Genomic DNA, 18,823 nt, shown 5'->3' on the forward strand with positions numbered 1-18,823 from the left:
ATGTAAAATGATACTTTCTTACCTCAAATTTGTCCTGTAAATCTTTCATATTTTTACACTCTCAACGTCCATGGTCACCTCAGGAAGATAGAAGTCATGTATGATAATGTTTTCTCACCTGTAGCTTATTGTATGTGTGTTTGTGAAATATATGATTCTGATGATGTTGACGTAAATATTTTGGTTGCGCCATAATCATCTAAAACACATACGCGTGAAGTTTGACATGCACTTTATTTAAATAAGACAAAATAACACTTTTGAAGAGCAACGGATTTTTGCTGTCCAGTGAAAACACCATAAGCAGTTTGACGGTCACATTGGAGCTCAGTAGTTTATAGCGCACAATGACCATAATAACACAAGCTCTCGTGAAACTTAAAGTGTTTTTCGAGTTTCTTTCACTATTGTCCTAAGTCAGACTTTTCTTCTTCACGGGCTCCCTCTCAGTTCTGTGCGCTCGCGAAAGGAGCTGGATGTGTGTATCGCTACGCGACGCGCGCATGCCACCTTCCCACGCGTTCCCGGGCGCGTCACACCTGCGCGAGGAGCTTTTCACTGCGAGTTCGAGCGCGCGCAGCTCCATGAGTTCCAACTCGTGCTTGGCGGCGGTTTCTAGCACTTTCTGCTTGTTGTAATAGATGACGAAATTGTTGATGATGGGATGGATGGGCAACGCTATAGCGATCACCCCGCACAGAAAGCTGATGGCCGCGTTGCACCGACCAAGGGTGGTTTTTGGGTAGATGTCCCCATAGCCGACGGTGGTCATGGTGATGATGGCCCACCAGAAGGACTGCGGGATGCTTCTGAACAGCGTCTCCGGGTGGCTCTGCTCCATGGTGTACCCGAGTGCTGAGAACACAAAGATGCCCACTCCCATGTACATGAGGAGCAGCCCCAGCTCCTTGAAGCTCCGTTTGAGCGCGTACGTGAGCGTCTGGAGGCCAGAAGAATGGCGCGCCAGCTTGAAGATCCGCGCAATGCGCATGATGCGGAGCGCCTGCACCGCCTGCTGCACGTTAACCAGCTCCATCATTGCCGTGCCGAGGTACGTGAGAACCAGCACCACGTAGAACGGCAGGATGGCCAAGAAGTCTACCATGTTCATGAAGGACAGCGCGAAGCGCACCTTGTTTGGGGATGATGCGAGGCGCAGCACGTACTCTACCGTGAACCAGCCGATGCACGCCGTCTCGATAGCATCTAGGGTCGGGTGCTCAACGCGGTTCCCTTCGGAATCCTCCACCTGGAGGTCCGGTATGGTCCCGAGACACATCACTACAGATGACACTAGTATGAACAGAAAGGACACAACGGCAATTACGCGGGCAGGGAGCGAGGACTCTGGTTTCTCCATGAGCTTCCAGAGGAACTTCTGCCACCTTTCAGAGCGGCTCACGTTAGGGTCACAGTCCAGATCATCCAGGATCAGTTTTACCTTGTCTGCAATCTCTGCCAACTCTTCCTCCTTCTCAGTCAAGTTACTCTTGCAGCATTCGTCCAAGTAGCTCAAGTCAATCTTCCAAAACTCCATCTCTCTGATAAAACAAATAGGGCAGATTCCGCGCTTCATATGGATCTCTCCAAAGTAGTACACTTCTAAGATGCATTTAAACGAGTCAGGATCTCTGTCGAAGTAGAATTCTCGTTTTCCAGGGTCGTAATCATCACAGAGCGAAGAAATTACATCAAAACTCCGAGTTGAGCAGTTCACAAGTTCGGCGAGCCTGCTGCCCGGATAGCGGTTCAGAATGTCCCCGCACAGCACCAGCCGCACGCCGCCGATGTTTACGGCGATTTCTTTCTCATCGCCGCTCGATGCGTTGTTACAGTGCGCGAACCGCTTCCTCGGTAGCGTCCACATCCTCGCAGCCCTAGTCTCAAAACATTTAAATCGCGTTAAATGTTAGAAACGGTGAGTTGTAGAAAAGGCGCTTGGAGAGGCAGGATCCACTTATGTCAAAAGAGGATGCTGATTGACTTCGTAAATACTAAATACATGCTGAATGTAATATTAATGCATTTGTCTTGAGGGGGAAAAAAAGCTTTGATAAGAAAAATAATCAAGAGAATGAAATCTTGATTCGAGCAGATAACATTTCTGTGCGCTTTTGCGCAGTGAAAGCGCACAGTTGGCACAGCAGTAACAGGTCTCCCCCCTCCTCCTCCCCGTGCACCTCTCTCTTTCTTTCTCCCTCTCTCTCTTTTAACCCCCATCCTTTAAACTACATCTCGTCTGGTGTTTCCTGCCATTTCCAACGTGTTTTAATAACTCTTTTGCCCAACTTTCAAAAGATCAATACTTATGAAAAGAGAGCGAATTTTAAATAGGGGGTGGGGTCGACTTTTTAAAATACTTTATTTATATACAGTATATTGTTTCGGGGTCACTTATATAATCAAAGGCTTCTGATATTATTATTGATACTGTTTTGATGATTTTCTCGCACAACACAAATTGTAATTTGCCGTCAAAGGTACAATAGAGTATAGACCATGTTGATAAACAATGACAGAACACGTTTTTTTTTTTTTTTTACAGCTGTTCTTAACAAAAAGCTCGCGAGACTTCTGTTCGCTACAGTATGTTCAGCGAAAATAAGTCAAAATAAGTCTTGTCTCAAACTTTTTTTGATTACTGCTTGACAACTGTGGTAAAAACATACGTTTCCCCCTCTTTTTCTCATTTCTCTTTTCACAGTCAACTTTTCACAAGCAACTTTTTAAAAACTCCCATTAAAACAGTTCATTACATCAGTAACGTAATTAACATCACTCACCTGGAGTTACTTGCACAGCCCACGGCAAGAAACTGGATATTTCCATCACGTTGATACATACATCACAGGAAGAACGTATGTGCTAAATAAAAACACTGAATAGAGCGTTTCTAAATTAGCATTAGTAACTCAACGTCAGCTCTCAGTTTGGCGGGGAGAGGCGACCACCGGCACCCACGAGTAACCCACCCTTCAATTCATTAGAACATAGACAGCATAGGTGTGTTTTGATCTTCTTAACAAGTGAATGACAATTGAACATTTCCACCATCACCTACGAAACTTATACTGACACACTGAATTTTTATTTGTCACAGTGAGAACCTGCTATTAAATACTCTATTATATAGCTGCGGTTTAAAAAAAAAAAAACAAAAATAAAAATATAAAAAAAAAAAAAATGATTGACAAAACAATGAATGGAACTGCAAGATAAAAAAGAAAACGATAATGTACAGTTTCTGCTGGCCTATATATATATATATATATATATATAGGAAAAATTCTTTGTCCAGAGAGCAAAATTAGAGGAAAAAGTCCTGTTTAGATGATTGGACCTTGGACCTTGAAATATTGCACCACAGTCTGCCTATAAATAATAATAAATACATTCGAAGCACTGATCTGTTAAGCATTAACCATCAAGTCACAAAAATATATTATATAATGCTACTTGTTTTCCACGGCTTCTGTGGTCAGCAATTATTTAGATCTGAGAACTATAAAAATAAAAGATGAAAGTGGCAACAGTACTGGTTGTAGTTTAGAAAATCAGACATTTTAATATTTCAAAGTCAAATCAATCACCATGGAAACAAACCTTGAGATGGGCTGGTATGTGCAATGACAAACCTGGAGAAAACACCATATCTCCACAGGTATGGCTTCATTCAGCTTGTTTACAGTGAGATATTTAATCCTTATTCAAACATAATTTTTCTGTATAATAATACAGCACAATAAAAAATCATCATACTTTCCTGTAATGAGGCTCAAATAATAAAAGGAAAAAATGTAAGCTAGTTTAAATTGGTTGTGCTAAAAATTGTAAACTGAAAAGAATGTAATAAAATCTACAATTAAGTCAAATGGAAAACAGTCAAACTAGACTCCCCATTTAATCTGTGCATGAAAAAAGCTTTTGACTTTTATACGGTTTTGGCAATGCAGTCAGATCAAATGGCACATGCCTATTACACACACAAACACACACACACTCATTCACACCAGTAACTGTGCAGTTAATCCTCTGGAGTATATAGGAAGAGTTGAAGTGCATCAGTCTGTGGTGTTCATCCACCATACTTTAATTTAAAGGCTCTAAAAGCAGGAGAGCGAAGCCAGCTTCACTTCATCCTCTCACCTGCTTGTTTCTATCCCTCTCAGTTCATGTTATTTCACCAGGCCGATTTTCTTGGCCTCTGTTTCGTAGATCAGAAGTCTCCACATTTTCACTATAAACACTTCTGCTTCCTCGTCCAGTACCTGTAAGAAAAAACACCGCTGATTATCCTCACAGTAAATTGGTGAATCTCTCAGAAACTTGTCCAGGTCACAATTCATCCCAAAATTAAAAGGAAAAAAAATATGATACAGTGTTATCACAAAATGCACTTATTGTTAAAATAACATTAATGAACTACATGTACTTTGTGTTATTTTCGGTACTGGTTATATCTAGATATTGTACTTGCATACTGCAATTAATAACACAAATTAAGGGAAATACAGACAGTGTATAATAAAATGTTACTACAGTACATAAATTATTTTATTTTAATCATTGTAAATGCTATACAGTTTTAAAAAAAAATCTATGCTTTTTTTTGGCATTGTGGTAATGAGAAATGTGCTTAATGTCATGAAATGTCATGAAAAGAAATATAAAATTTTACTTATATTCTAAATATTATATTATATTATATATAAGGATGTAACATGATACAGACATGACAGGTTTTGTGAGATTAACCAGATAATATTTATTAGTGCAAATAACAAACCAATTTTAGATGTGTTATTTACCATGGCAACATCATCCAGAATTCCCTCTGGAGTGCTGTGAGCCATGACCTGCAACAAAGACAAAACACACATTAATACACAGAAAGGAAAACAGACAATATTCCCACCAAGATACAGACACAAGCACACACCTTTGAACAGACAAAGTCGACTAGTGTGGCTTCCTCTTCTCCAATATATTCTATGATTTTCTTATTGATCCAGGGGCGGATCCTCCTGTCCATCAATGTCTGTGTTGGGAAAAGAGTCATCATTACACTGCATGCACACGCATCTGCATAAACTGTTCAATATCTATGCTGAACAATTAGAAGCCACAACATACAAATAAACAGCTATTTAAAGCAGTCACACTAATAGCTTTTCTCTCACTGTGTCCACCATGTTCCAGTCCAGTGGATAATTAAACAGCTCTTGTTTGACTGTGGGAATTTTCTCAATCAGACTCTTGATATGTTTTCGTTTCTCTTCTGTGTTTACACCAGGCCGTGACCCTGTGACCTCTGTTCCATCAAGGCTCAGGCCTCCCCTCTCATCCTCACTGTAATCGAGAGGAACCAGCTTCCTCTTTTTTGGTGCTTCCTCTGCCTCCTCCTCATCAAACTTATTAAAGACACTGTCCACCGCAGCAAGAGCCTTTCGTCTTCCTGCCTGGGGCAGTTTAGGACTGCCCGCAGCACCTGAGAGACAAAAAGCAGTTTGAAGTCATTTGATGTAGGGGAAGAAACACTTTCTAAAAAAAAAATTCTGAATACAGAATATCCCATCAATGTACACTACTAATCAAAAGTTTGGAATCAGTAAGATATTTTGATTTTGTTTTGCTTTTTAAAGAACTCTCCTATGCTCACCAAGGCTGTATTTATTTGATCAAAAAACAGAAATATTGTGAAATATTATCACAATTTCATCTGTTTTCTATTTTAAAAATGATATAGCTTCTTTCAGGATTTTTTGATAAAGAGAGTTCAAAAGAACAGCATTTATTTGAAATAGAAACCTTTTGTAACAAATGTTTTTACTGTCAGTTTTGATCAATAATGCATCTTTGCTCTATTAATTCCTTTGAAAAAAAAAATCGTAAAGACGCCAAACCTTTGAACGGTGGTGTAAATAAAAATAGATAGATACATACATATATACATACATAAATAAAAAGATGATGTCAAATGTAATTATCTTAAAAAAAAAAGTCTGAATCAAGTTGTTCAGTGTTTCAGGCTGAAGTAACAACTATAGAGGGTTAGACGTTTAAAACAAGGGTTAGGGGTCAAGCTCAATTATAATAATAAAGTAATTAATATATTCCTATTCCTATTTAAGAAATGTCTCACACAATATGAATTTGTTGCATGTCAGCTCCAATGCTTTTGTCAGTTGCTTACAGAAAGAGCTAAAAATCGCTTTAGTAACACACAGACCTAGTTTGAGACTAAGGCCTATTTTAGGCCTGAGCTCTTCTGTAGGTGGGGCCTCATGTGAAGAGTTCTCAAGTGACGTGATGCCGTGTGGTGATTCGCTGCCAGGTGTGAGGGGTGTGGCATTGCCACTGGCTGAAGAAATAGAGGGCGCCGTGGGAACTGGTCTGAGTGTGGGCTTCAAGCATGGCTTGACTTCTCTGTCATCCTCCTCCTCCTCTTCGTCTTCCTCTCGGTCTGTAATGTTATTGTCTGTGGAGTATGCCTCCTGCTCCGCGCCTCCTTTTCTCTGATGCTCCTCACAGGAGATGTGCAGCACCTCCTCACTCTGCTCTTGCTTTAGAGGAGGCTGCCGCTGCTTCTCGGCCTCCTGCTCTATCTTTAAGGCAAAAAAACAAAGTCAGACACAGATGAATGCAGATATAAAAACGCACACACATACGCACCCTCTGAAGTTCAGCATCAGGGTCTGGGTGTCCTTCTGCTAGGAGTCTCTGTCTGATCTCCTCCAACTCATCTTTCTCTCTTTTTCTGTCCCTCTCATCTAATTCCAGCTCCTTTTCTCTGTCTCTCAATCGCTTCTGCAATGCACTGCCCCTGAGAGAGACAAAAAGAGAGCAAGGGCGAGATATGCATTTGAACAGAATACTTCAACTATTGTCACCTATTGTAAAATGTTAAATAAAAATATTTCAATAATATTTTGAGACTTTCTTCATAATCTTACAAAACTGCTCAAGTGGAAATGATGCAGAGTAAAAACTGCATTACTGTACTTCAATTACCTTGACATTGTAAGCATCTGTATCATTTTTATGGGTTTGTACCTGTAGTATTTGGGATCATCTCTGTCATCATCATAATCCTCCAGGAACTCTTTCAAGCGTTTGGCTTCTTTAGTCTGCAGAAAAAAAAAAGTTTCATTTGCATAATTTTCTCTTGAACTAATTAGGGCCAAGGCATATATTGATGATTTTGTAGCCATTAAGTTTCCTACAGAGTGTGTCATTAGACTAATTTCCTGCCTTGTGCTATGACTCAAAAATATGATAAAAAAGATCAAACAAAAAGATGGCAAAAATCTTTCAGTAAAAATGTGTATACTACCATTTAAAAGTTTGACGTCAGAAATACTTTTTTTTAAAGAAATTAATATTTCTGCTCAGCGAGAATGCATTAAATTTGTTTAAAATGGACAGTAAAGACATTTTGAACCTTATATATTACTTCTTGCATTAAATGGATTAAATCTATTTGGCTACAATGGATGATTGCTTGAAATAATGGTTTGTCCGAAAACCATTTTTAAGCCATTTCAGCAAAAAACAAACAAACAAAAAAAATATAAGGTTTTACCCATATCATCCTGTGAACAAATACACTCGGATAGCTAATAGTTTTTATCCACTTATTCTTACCATCTCTCTGTGTCTTTCCTCTTCTCTCTCTGTTTCTTTACTGTAATCCCTTGTTTTTTTCCTCTCTCTGATCTCCCAGTTCTTCAGGCGCTGAAAAAGACATACATCACAGTATCTTACTGTGTTTAGTAACTGTAATTGTGTTCAAGCACAGTTCTGTTTGTCCTGCATTTGAGAATAAAGAAGGGCAGATGATCCAGAAGCAGGACACTACAGAGCTCCAGAGACAGAAGCAGTGCTCTGGAATGGCACAGAATTTCTCTCACCAGCCTTTCTGCACTTAAAACCAAAAACCTCATAATCTAGTTTAACACTACCATTTAGAGTAGATCAAATTCTTAATGTGCAAAGAGCATGATGTTCCATTACAATCATCTAAAACGGTCAATTTTGGATTCCAAACCTCCTGATAGGCTGCCTCCTTTTCACGTAGCTTCCTCTCCAGCTTCCGTCGTTCATACGCCTCCTCCTCATCTTCCTCATGCTCTCTTTTCTTCTCTTCTCGACTCTTCTCCCTTCAAAACAAAACGCGCCCCCACACAACATTTATTAACATTAGAAACTAGCAATTACACTACTTACAGAACATAAATAACACTTACAAGGGCTATAGAGATTAAGATTCTAGCTGAACCTTTTAGATGGTTTTAGAAATGTTCATATATATTCGACTTTAGAGTCTAAACCTCATGAAATTAAATATTACAAATATAAGCTTTAGGAAACCGCCTTTTTTCTATATTTTATACTCTTTTTATACATTATATTAATGTTTTATGATGGACAGTGTTCTTGTTTTATTCATTCTTTTCATTCTTGGATTTAGTTACTTGTTACTTTTAAAATTGTTGTATTTCTTTTATTTATTTAACAAACTACTGTTTGGCATGTTCTGTACATTGTAATATGAAACACTTTGGGAAATACTACTTGAAAGATGCCATACAAATAAAGTTACTTTCATTTGTTTGCTTTTTCCCAGAAGATAAAGCCTATACATTTCACTAGGAATTAATTAAGTAATGTGATTTAAGTGACACGAAATATGGGAAATAATTTCAAAATAAATCTTGCACACTGTCAGTTTGCACAACTTTTATTATGCAACATTTCGGTCAAAGGTTTTGGTCAGGCAAAAAATACAGACGTTTGTAAAGATTCTGTAGTCATACACACCTTGATCTGCTTCTGTCTTTACTGCGATCACGACTTCTCTCTTTCTCCTTCGTTCTTTCACGTTCGCGGTCTCGCTCTCTCTCCTTCTGTCTCTCTCTCTCCCGCTCCTTCTCTCTCTCTCGATCACGTCGCTCTTTCTCTCGCTCTCTCTCTTTGTCTCTTTCTCTCCTCTCTTTCTCAATCTGCTGCCGTTCTTTCTCCTTCTCCTCCTCTAGTTTCTGCAGGGTTCCGGTGGGGTAAGAGAGATATTAGTTCATGTAAGTGTGAGAACACACATATAGAACAAGGGCAAAGTTCCAGAATCTCCTTGGAAACAGAAAGAGGTTTAAATAATGAAGCCAGTGTCTGAGTATGATAAAAAAAAAATCTCATGATTTTAACACTTACACTCAAACAGATGCACACACAGTATTCCTCTCCCATATAAAGTTTCATGCTTCTACACATGATTTTGGAAAAACCATGAAAAAAATATACATGATTACAGTCCACTTAAAACACCTGAAATATTCAAAATAAAGCAAGTAATAATTTTCATGGCAGATAAAGAGGACACACTGCACTAAAGATGCTTTCTATATGAGTGACTTGAAGACATTACACAACTGTCTTTTGTCTTTGTGTTCAGAGATGGTTTCCCTGCCAGAAATGACCTAGGCCTTATAAATAGGCAGGGTGGGTCAGTTCAACCATACTCCCTACCAGGGTTGCTGTGATACAAAAATAATAATAATAATCTGTAGTCTGTAACAATATGAGTGGAATATCAGTATCATTGCAACAGCAAAAACTAATATTCTTTATAAATTCATAATGTTCAAAAGTATGGTGTTCGTAAGACTGTGTTCATATTTAAAAAAAAAAAATTATCTAAGTCTACATTTATTTGATCGAAAATACAGTAAAAACAGTAATCATGTTTATAAAACATATGTGAGATATAATTTAACATCTATTTTTGGTAAACCTTAATTTTCAGCATCATTACTCCAGTTTTCAGTGTCACATGATCCTGCAGAAAATTTGCTAACACACTGATCTGGTGCACAAGAAACATTTCTTATTAGTATCAATGTTGAAAACAGCTTTTTTTTTGTGGAAACAGTGATACTTTTTTTCAGAATTCTTTGATTAACAGAAAGTTCAAAAGAACAGAATTTATTTGAAATAGAATTATACATATCTTAAATATCACTTTTGATCAGTTTAATGCATCTTTGCTTTTAAAAACAGAAAACAAATCTTACTGACCCCAAACTTTTGATAGGTAGTATACATACAAATATACATATCTGTATAATAAATGTATATGCATGTATAAGTACATGAAAGTATATACATACATTTATATAAACATACATACACACATATATTTAGACAGCACAAAATATTAATATTAGCAAAACTAAAACAAAGGAAAGTAGCATTTTTAGCCTAATTATTGGAGTTAACAGCAGTGTTTAATTAATATTAATAACATAACGCACAACAACAGATCTATTTGGCTGCATTTATACAATACAAAGATATTTCTTGTCCATTTCTTAACGACAAACTAACCCTTTACATGAATACCTCTTCAAGACAGCCATTTTGACCAAGACGTGACCGTTCAGACACTGAAATACGCACCTGTCACTCAGACAGTCCTTGGGTACCAAATTGACTGATACTACAAGGTTAGTATCGACCTTGTACATCCTTACTCCAAACAAACCCTGTGCATTTCTCTCATAATTCAACATCAGAATTTAAAGCGAAGTTCATTATTTCTAATCACTGATGTATTGTTAAAACGGTTTGGCAGAGATCTGTAATACACTGTATCATCCAAATACATTCACTTTGGCAAAATAAATGAAATCAGATAGGTGGAATCTCACCCAAGAGTCGTCTTCTGCTGTCCCTCAGGCCTCAGTCACCCAACAAATGTAAACAAACATAAATACAGACGCTGACCATCCAGAGACAGAGAGGCTATAGAGTTTCAAATAGCTATGGGCAATAAAACAGATACTGCCAGCTTTACTGAATGACAGACGAGGACAGCAACTCCCTGCTCTGAACGGTGAACGCTGACAAAAGAGAGGAAATGCAAGAAGAAACCAATAGAAATGAGGAGGAGAACCAAATGATGCACACAAAAGAAGTGGGATTGTGTGGGACTGACTTTCCTGTCGCTGAATTTTAATGAGCCAAGCGTTTAATATGCAAAGTTTTGGTGAACTTACCTCTCAATAAACAACGACAACTGGTTGAGACAGTAGCAGTTATTTTATTATTATTATATCTCTTATTTTAAGGTTGGTGGGGGGGTGGATGGTGTAATCATATATAATACATTTTATCATTTTTGTTTCCACTTAAAAATATAAATAGTCTGTCCATGCCTATATTCTACCCTTGCACTGACTACTGTATTTTTACTTCTGTCCTTTTAAGTTATGGGTTTGCTGCGAGGTTTAATATAGTTTTTAACTTCAATAAGTCTCAATAATCTGGCTTTTCATTGTTAAATGATTAGATACCTTTTTAATCAGTCTGTTTCCATCATTCAATTAGCTTGTATCTCAACAGATCAGGGAAAATTTGATTTCCTCATAATATGAGTGTCTCAAATACAAAGAATAAGTGCAAATTCTATTCAGTTGTAATGTATTAGTGTGTCAAATGTAACAACAGAAAGAAAAAAACAAAAACAACAGATAGAAAGAGAGAGAAAGAGGGAATGGGACATAAAAGAAATAGGACTTCTTACCTGAGGAATCTTCAGCTTTGAGCGTGCTGTGAAAGGGCGCCCCCCTCAGACTGCAGTGAAAAATACTGCAGAGGTTATTCAGTACTGCATTTCTCACCAAAACCACACTTTTACACAGAGGACTCACAAAGGTTCACTGAGCTCTGCCCACACAACATCTTCCAAAAATATGGTTTCCGCTGAACGCACGCACTCAAGATTAGCTTGTCTGTCTCCTGAGGTCAATACATCAAAGTGTGCTCCATTTCAGCGGGTCTTTTTATCACTACAGCATCCTCAGTGTCACATTTCTGAGACCCAGAGCCAGTTGCGCCTTTGTGCATCCTCCAGAGGGAGGCGCCCAAGATATGAAGAATTGAAAAGGAAGCTCATACTTACATCCTCTATTCCAGCAACTTTTTCCAAAGCTCTGAGATTCATCTTGCTTTAGTCACCATAAGACCTCTACCATAATGGTGGGGTTTAATGAACAGATTAGCTTTAGAGGGAGGTTTACAGTTTGTTCATGCACTTTTTGTGTGGTAAATCTAGCCTGAACTGGTCCTGCCCATCTGCTGCCATTGTTGCCACTCACAGAAACAATCTTAGATGCTTCTGAAATCTCTTTTCTATAATAATTCATTCAGAGAACAACTTCTAAAGTTGTAATCTGACAATTTTCGAAGCATCTATTTTGTTACATCTTTTGCGTAGATGCTGCTAGATGAAAAAAAAAACACAACAAAAGAGGCATTATTTATAATAAACGTGAATAATGATGCTTCTTGGATTAAAAAATTGCCTCATGCAGCTGTCTAAAATGGGCAGGATATATCAAATTCCTACAGATTTATTTGTGTGGCTTTTAAAATGTATATCAAGGGTAGTTTCAGTCATAATAATGTGGGTTTAGAGTACTCTAGATGTGGCCGTCTTCAGTCCACAGACTAGGTTAAGAAAAGGAGAGAGAGAAATCGAATAAAGTAGTGTGTTACCTTGTGTGTGTCTCTGAATTTGCTAATCTCTCTGGAAATCAGGTCTCGCTTGTCATCTTCCAGCTCCATGGCATTTATATCATCCTGGGGAAAAAAATACAGTAAAATTGATTAGACTATGTGAGGTGAGCAGATAGATTCAGTCTTAAAAAAGACCAATAAGAGCAATAATTAGAATTAGTGGTCTACAACTTCCTAAATATATCCTGAAAGGAACAGTTCATATTACAAGTCTATTGAAGTCATATAATCATCATATAATATATATCATATAATATATTTTGCTAAAGCAAGCATATAAGTAATATACGTTTGGAACAACATGAGGGTGAGTAAATGATGACAAGTCGCAGTATTTAAGCCATTATGACAGGGATGCTAGGTCAGTATGGTTACCATGGTGAAAGTAAAAATACCTCCTTCTTCTCTTTACGTTTCTTGCGCTGATGGGCTTCAGCATCCTGTGAGGAGGCCGAGAGCTCGCTGGAGTATTCCCGGATCAGACTGTCTATGGCACTTTTCACCATCTGATCACGCCGCTTCGTCTCCTCATCCAGAACCTCTTCCTCCTCTTCATCTTTAGCCTCTTCTCCAGTCTGAGGAGCCTGTATAGGGGATATGTATTTGTATGTGACAATTATCAGTTTATAAACTCCTCTAAACACGGACATTCTTGGGAAAACCTGGGATTGACGTGCTCCAACATGCTCTTTCAATCAATGAACCAGGTAAGGGGCATTTATAGGAAAGATATTAATATTAATGTAGAGCACACTACTGTTCAAAAGTTTGGAATCTGTAAGAATTTTGTGTTTGAAAGTATCTTATGCTCACCAATGCTTCATTTAATCAAAAATACAATGAAAACAGTAATACGGTGAAATATTATTCAAATTTATTGAATATAACTGTTTTCTGTTTTAATATATTTTAAAATATCATTTATTCCTGTGATTTCAGTAACCACTTCAGCCTTTAGTGTCACATGATCCTTCAGAATCAGAATAAGAAAGAGCTTTATTGCCAAGTGTAAGTGTTACACACACACAAGGAATATGACAAAGTACAAATAACTTGCAAGAAAACAAAGCTACAGATATAGTGTGGACATAAATATAATTTAAGGTAATAAAATGATATAAAACACTAACAATAAAGAGAATAGAGTCATCTGCCTCATTCAGGACAGTGACGAGTCTGCATATAGAAGCGAGGTTGAGCTTAACATGCTCAAAACAGAGGAGATGATTGTGAATTTCAGGAGGAACCCCCCCCCCCCCCCCCCCCCCCCCAAACACTCCCCCCACTCACCATCATGAACAGCACTGTGGCTGCAGTAGAGTCATTCAGGTTCCTGGGAACCACCATCTCATCGGACCTGAAGTGGGACATTCACCAAGGTTGTAGAATTAGGTAGAGACGCTAGGGACATGTCCCTACCAATATCCAGCCCCTACTAAATTGTCCCTAGCAATAATTTTAATAAAAGAAATTTATCTATGTATAGCCTTACCACTGTTGTTGTATTTTCGGCTGCATTTGAAATAGGTCATACCACTGATATTACCTGAGAAGTTAAAGTAAATACCGTAGAAAACTGTCTTTTTATGTTGTTGGTTTAGCTAATCAAAATTGTGTAATTATTCAACGTTCTAAAATTAAAAAAAACTCTTTTAATGAATCATGAATATGTTTGCTTGTGGGGCGGGGGTGTTGACATGTCCCCACCAATGTCAAAATCAAACCTATGCCCTTGACATTCACATCAACTCTATTGTTTAAAAAAAAAAAAAAAAAAAAAAAAACGCTACCACATCAGACATCAAGAGACTACAACAGACAGTCAGGACTGCTGAGAGGATTATTGGGTTTTATTACCATATTATCATATTGTTATTTTTTATTTCTTGTCTGTTCTTTTTATTGTTAGTGTGTTATTTCATTTTACTACCTTAAATCATTTGTATGTCCGCACTATGTCTGTAGTCATTGGAAGCTCCTGACACCAAGACGTATTCCTTATGTGTGCAAACACACTTGGCAATAAAGCGCTTTCTGATTCTGATTCTTCAGACATCATTCTAATATGTTGATTTGGCGCTCAATCATGCTCGTCATTTTAATTTAATGTGTTATTGTAAAATCTAATCAGTTACCCTTACTTAAAAAAAAGTATGCAAATTGATTGCCTTAAAAAAATTAAGTAAAAAAAAAAATAGTTTCAACAACAAATTAATTTTAAGTTAAATATACTAGGTGTGTATCCAAATAACTCATTTATTTAAGTTGAGCTAACTAATGTAACATTTACTGCAACTTGGAATTTCTCAGTTGTATGTACTTGAAAAGCAATCCAATTTATTTGTTAAAACCATGCAAACCGATTGCCTTAAAAAGGCCAAGTATGTTCGCTTCAGTAAATTAAGTGCTTTAACTGTCCAGTTAGCAACAGCACACATGTATGTGCTAACATAACCAACAGAGAGACTATCACTGCATCATCAACAACTGCAGGTAATGCTTTTTAAATAAAGCAGTCTATAGTCTTAATGTTTACAGAGCCATCCTCGAAATAAACACAGGCTCTACTCCTTAGCACAATGGTAACCGCCCCAAAAATGCAGACATAACAGAACATTAAAAACTAACAGATCTCCCCCTATATTAATCTTGTGCAGAAATATATAAAATAACAGTTAATTTCAAAATTTACTCCTGGAGTCAAAATGCAAAGCATGCTGGGAACTAAAAACTAGCTTACATTTAAATTTAGTCACTTAGCAGACACTTTTATCCAAAGCGACTTGCAAATGAAGACAATGGAAGCAATCAAAATCAACAAAAGAGCTTGAAATTGGTACTCATAACAATCAGTTTATGTTACCTAGGTTTTTCTGAGTAACAAAGGAATAGTACGCAAATATTACACATTACTAGATTTTTATAATTAAAATTAACCAATTGTTGTACATTAAGTGAAGTCACCGGACATTTGTTAGATTTTACAGTGGTCCCTGCTGAATAAAAGTATTAATTTTTTTTGTTTACCCCATTTCGTCTCCTCTGACTGGCCTTCCAGGTATCCAGCTGAGCTTTGGTCTTTGCGTCCACCTTCACAAGTAACTTCTTATCACCCACTTGTAGCTCATGAAGCAGTCGGAGAGCTCTCAGAGTGGACTCTGGCTCTTTGTACTCACAGAAACCAAATGCTACACACACACACATTAAAATGCATCAAGTTCACAACATTAGGTCACACAGGGCGGACAAATGACACAAATTTAAAAAGCTGAAAGTCTGATCTTTTTGAACATATTCCTGCTTGTTCTTTTCTAAAAGAGGAAAACCGAGCAGAGGACACTTGTCTAAGAAAGCCCATGTTTACAATACCATCACAATCCTGGATAGAGATCCTTAAGAAAAATCTAAGCTGCTGGGCCTATAGTAGCCAAACTAAATAGGAAAACATCAAGCCTGTATTTTATCTGTAAATAGTATAGCTAGAACTTACTAATAAGATTTTTGACAAAAACGGTGGACTACAAAAGACTTACAAACTAGGCACTGATGATTATTACAGTCTGATTTTATACCTTGCAGTTTTCCAGAAGCCCCCTGGACTCTTTTCCAGCTGAGGACTAAACCACATTTCTGCAGAAGAAAGGAAAACGTGTGTTGTGACAAGATGTTTATGAAAATACCATGAGCTAAATGCTACATAACACAGACAGTCCCATAAACACCAGGTCAAATAACGGCTGCGTTAATCAACTTAAAAGGAACAGTTAAATTCTGCCATCATTAACCCTCATGTTGTTCCAAACTCACATGACTTTCATAAATCTTTGTAACAAAAATGTGGATATTTTTGATCAGCGCAAATACATAGAGCACATCAATCTGTAAAAACCTAATTAGTTCTGTGTCAAGCAAGTAAGGCTGAACTTCTGTTTACCATTTTTGATGTGCTCTATGACATAAGAGTGAGTAAAAGATGACAGAATTTTAATTTGGGAGAGAACTAATTCTATAAAGGTGACGTGTCTAAGAGATTTAATAATACTGTGCAGACAAAAGTTGTTGAATAAATTCCCAACACTTACCGCCAACATCTGCCGCACCAACATGTCAGAAGCCTTTTCTGAGATGTTTCCCACAAACACTGTGGTGGTCGGACCTGTGTTGTTACCTGTACCTTCCTCTGAGTCCTTGTTACGGGTGCCAAAGGAGTCCTTAGACAGCTTATGAACTACTGGCATTGCAGTTTGTACCAAAACCTGCAGCATATTTCAGGAACAAACTGTAGAGTACAAACTGCACAGAGCATAATAAACAACCGGACGGACAGTTCCATGCATCTGAATTTGAAATGTTTCATCTTTGTGCTACACAGGCATGTATGCTTATTATTTAAATGATCAGGAGTAAAGCACCATAAGATATGTAATAACCTCTGCATCTAGGATCTGTGTGTGGCATATAGCTACAGACATTATATATATGACACACTGTAAAACCTGATTTTCTAGGAAATATTCTAAGAAATGTTTCTCAGCCTGGTAACAGTGTTAATTTTCAAAACAAACCAAGACAAACGTTTCAGCTGTTTTTTGACATACCGCTGGAGAAGGAGGCATCATTCCCACTGGGACTGGGATTATCGGACTTGCTGAAGAAAAAAAAATATAAATAAAGTTTATAAACTTCTAATGTCAATATGTATGAATATACATATCTCTTATGTTCATGACGTAAGGTTACCTGTAGGAACAGTGGTGGGAAACCCAGCAAACTGTGAGGGGGATATGCCAGGAGGTAACTGGGCTATCTGGTTCAGATGAGGAGGGAAAGACATGTCTGCTGATACACCGATCTGTCAGAGAGATTCATATCAGGGCCAAAGTCACCTTAACTGTGATTTCACTCAGGGTATAGTATGAATCATACGAGTCAACAACCACTGCATCCACAAAACATCTCTACACTTCTTTATACCCTAATTGAACTAGTAGGCCGGCTGGAAAATAAAATATTTTCCTCTGTATATTAAGACTCACCCAATTCGGTTGTAATGTTAGTATCAACGTGGCTGAAAATAACAACTCCTCCTATCCGCAACAGCAATGGATATACAACTTCACGATCAGTAAAATAATTAATGTTTCTCTTTTGATTTGGCCATGCGCTCTTCTGATAATAAAATAGCATCCATAGAAAATCCCAAAAATATCGTCAGCGACAAGAATGGCAATTTCGCCCGAAGCTGTTGTTACAGACGGGCGGGGCATTGTGAACTAGTGTGGATGAAGGTATACAGTTGTAATTCTCACGCTTTTTCGTGTTCAATGAGAATTTACTCTTCGTCGGTGACTCAAAGTTGTAAGTGTGAATGTTCGTGTTTAAAATAATGTCAAGAACGCTGCTGAAGCAGCACGTTGACAGCATAGTCACGTGGTACCCGATACTTCTCTTAGCGCAAATCAGGACGGACCAATCACATTTGTATTTTTTTTCTTTGGATGAGGCGGATGGTGTTTTTTCTGTCAGGTACAAATCGTTGAAATGAATTAGTTTATTTTAATACCATTTTTAGATTAATAATGTGTTCAATAGGACAAAAACACCCCGAGATTTGAATGTGACTGAATCTGAATCACAGTCTATGGACTGAATTGAGAATTCTCCTCTCTGAGCCCACACGCGCCCCCTAGACGAAGACTACGTTTTGTGCATAGGAAAAAAACAAAAAACTTTCCACCCAACGAGAAAATATCCCGGAAATGCTTTGAAATACAGCACACAACATCACATCAATGCTACAGCGCCACCAAACGTCCAGCTGACTTTCTTTTTTGGCGCAATAATATCGCCCAAATAATGCATTACCAAGGCAGTCTAACATTAACACAAATTCAACACGACATTAAATGCAAAATTTGTCCATGTAACTCTGCCATATGAATGATACCAGCGAAATATATAGACGTGTCTAGACGTGTTTATAAACCGTAAAAAAAGTCAAATCTAAAAGATAATCTACCACCAGATGGAGCTAGAGTGTAGAGAATATGGACTCCATTTACTGACCAATCTCTATTATCTTTATGACAGATCAGTGATTAGTCAAACCAAACTGATCAATCAATAAAGCTCAATGAATTATGAATAGTAGTAGTTATGTATATGAATCAACATCTGCTAGTAGTGGACATAAACACTGGAATTAGGCCAAAGTTGTCAACTTGCCACTCCTCGTCATACTGGTATTCCA

At 37.7% G+C, this 18,823-nt stretch overlaps 2 protein-coding genes across 4 annotated transcripts; both read right to left on the reverse strand.

Moving 5' to 3' along the window:
• Positions 1-215: 215 nt before the first annotated feature.
• LOC109100478 (potassium voltage-gated channel subfamily F member 1-like) lies at positions 216-2,714 on the reverse strand. Its single transcript, XM_019113911.2, has one exon. It carries the CDS (start codon positions 1,865-1,867, stop codon positions 413-415), a length of 1,455 nt encoding a protein of 484 aa, XP_018969456.2. The 5' UTR covers positions 1,868-2,714; the 3' UTR covers positions 216-412.
• Positions 2,715-3,539: 825 nt separating this feature from the next.
• On the reverse strand, positions 3,540-17,967 carry LOC109100629 (RNA-binding protein 25-like). Of its 3 annotated transcripts, XM_042769190.1 has the most exons (18): positions 17,610-17,967; positions 17,314-17,425; positions 17,172-17,221; positions 16,656-16,829; positions 16,146-16,203; positions 15,601-15,761; positions 12,969-13,157; positions 12,553-12,636; positions 8,821-9,038; positions 8,048-8,159; positions 7,645-7,734; positions 7,054-7,127; positions 6,673-6,823; positions 6,230-6,605; positions 5,181-5,488; positions 4,940-5,038; positions 4,809-4,856; positions 3,540-4,268 (listed from the first exon to the last, which is right to left on the reverse strand). In XM_042769190.1, the coding sequence occupies exons 2-18, from the start codon at positions 17,405-17,407 to the stop codon at positions 4,176-4,178; spliced, it is 2,379 nt and encodes a 792-aa protein (XP_042625124.1). In that variant the 5' UTR covers positions 17,408-17,425; positions 17,610-17,967; the 3' UTR covers positions 3,540-4,175. The 3 variants fall into 3 exon arrangements, with proteins under 3 accessions (XP_042625124.1, XP_042625125.1, XP_042625126.1); XM_042769191.1 differs by lacking the exon at positions 17,610-17,967 and having other exon boundaries at positions 16,656-16,866; positions 17,314-17,390; XM_042769192.1 differs by lacking the exons at positions 16,146-16,203; positions 16,656-16,829; positions 17,172-17,221; positions 17,314-17,425; positions 17,610-17,967 and adding an exon at positions 13,864-13,930 and having other exon boundaries at positions 15,601-15,737.
• Positions 17,968-18,823: the final 856 nt, after the last annotated feature.

The sequence above is a fragment of the Cyprinus carpio genome, chromosome A13, assembly GCF_018340385.1.
Source record: "Cyprinus carpio isolate SPL01 chromosome A13, ASM1834038v1, whole genome shotgun sequence".
NCBI classification, from domain to species: domain Eukaryota; kingdom Metazoa; phylum Chordata; class Actinopteri; order Cypriniformes; family Cyprinidae; genus Cyprinus; species Cyprinus carpio.

Excerpts from the sequence above, each read along its gene's own strand:
- LOC109100629 (XM_042769190.1), bottom strand. The coding sequence starts at position 17,407 with ATGTCTTTCCCTCCTCATCTGAACCAGATAGCCCAGTTACCTCCTGGC. Across the intron at positions 6,606-6,672 it reads CTGATGCTGAACTTCAGAGG|ATAGAGCAGGAGGCCGAGAA; the intron begins GTGCGTATGTGT and ends TTTGCCTTAAAG. Across the intron at positions 5,039-5,180 it reads ACTGGAACATGGTGGACACA|ACATTGATGGACAGGAGGAT; the intron begins GTGAGAGAAAAG and ends TTCCCAACACAG.
- LOC109100478 (XM_019113911.2), bottom strand. The coding sequence starts at position 1,867 with ATGTGGACGCTACCGAGGAAGCGGTTCGCGCACTGTAACAACGCATCG.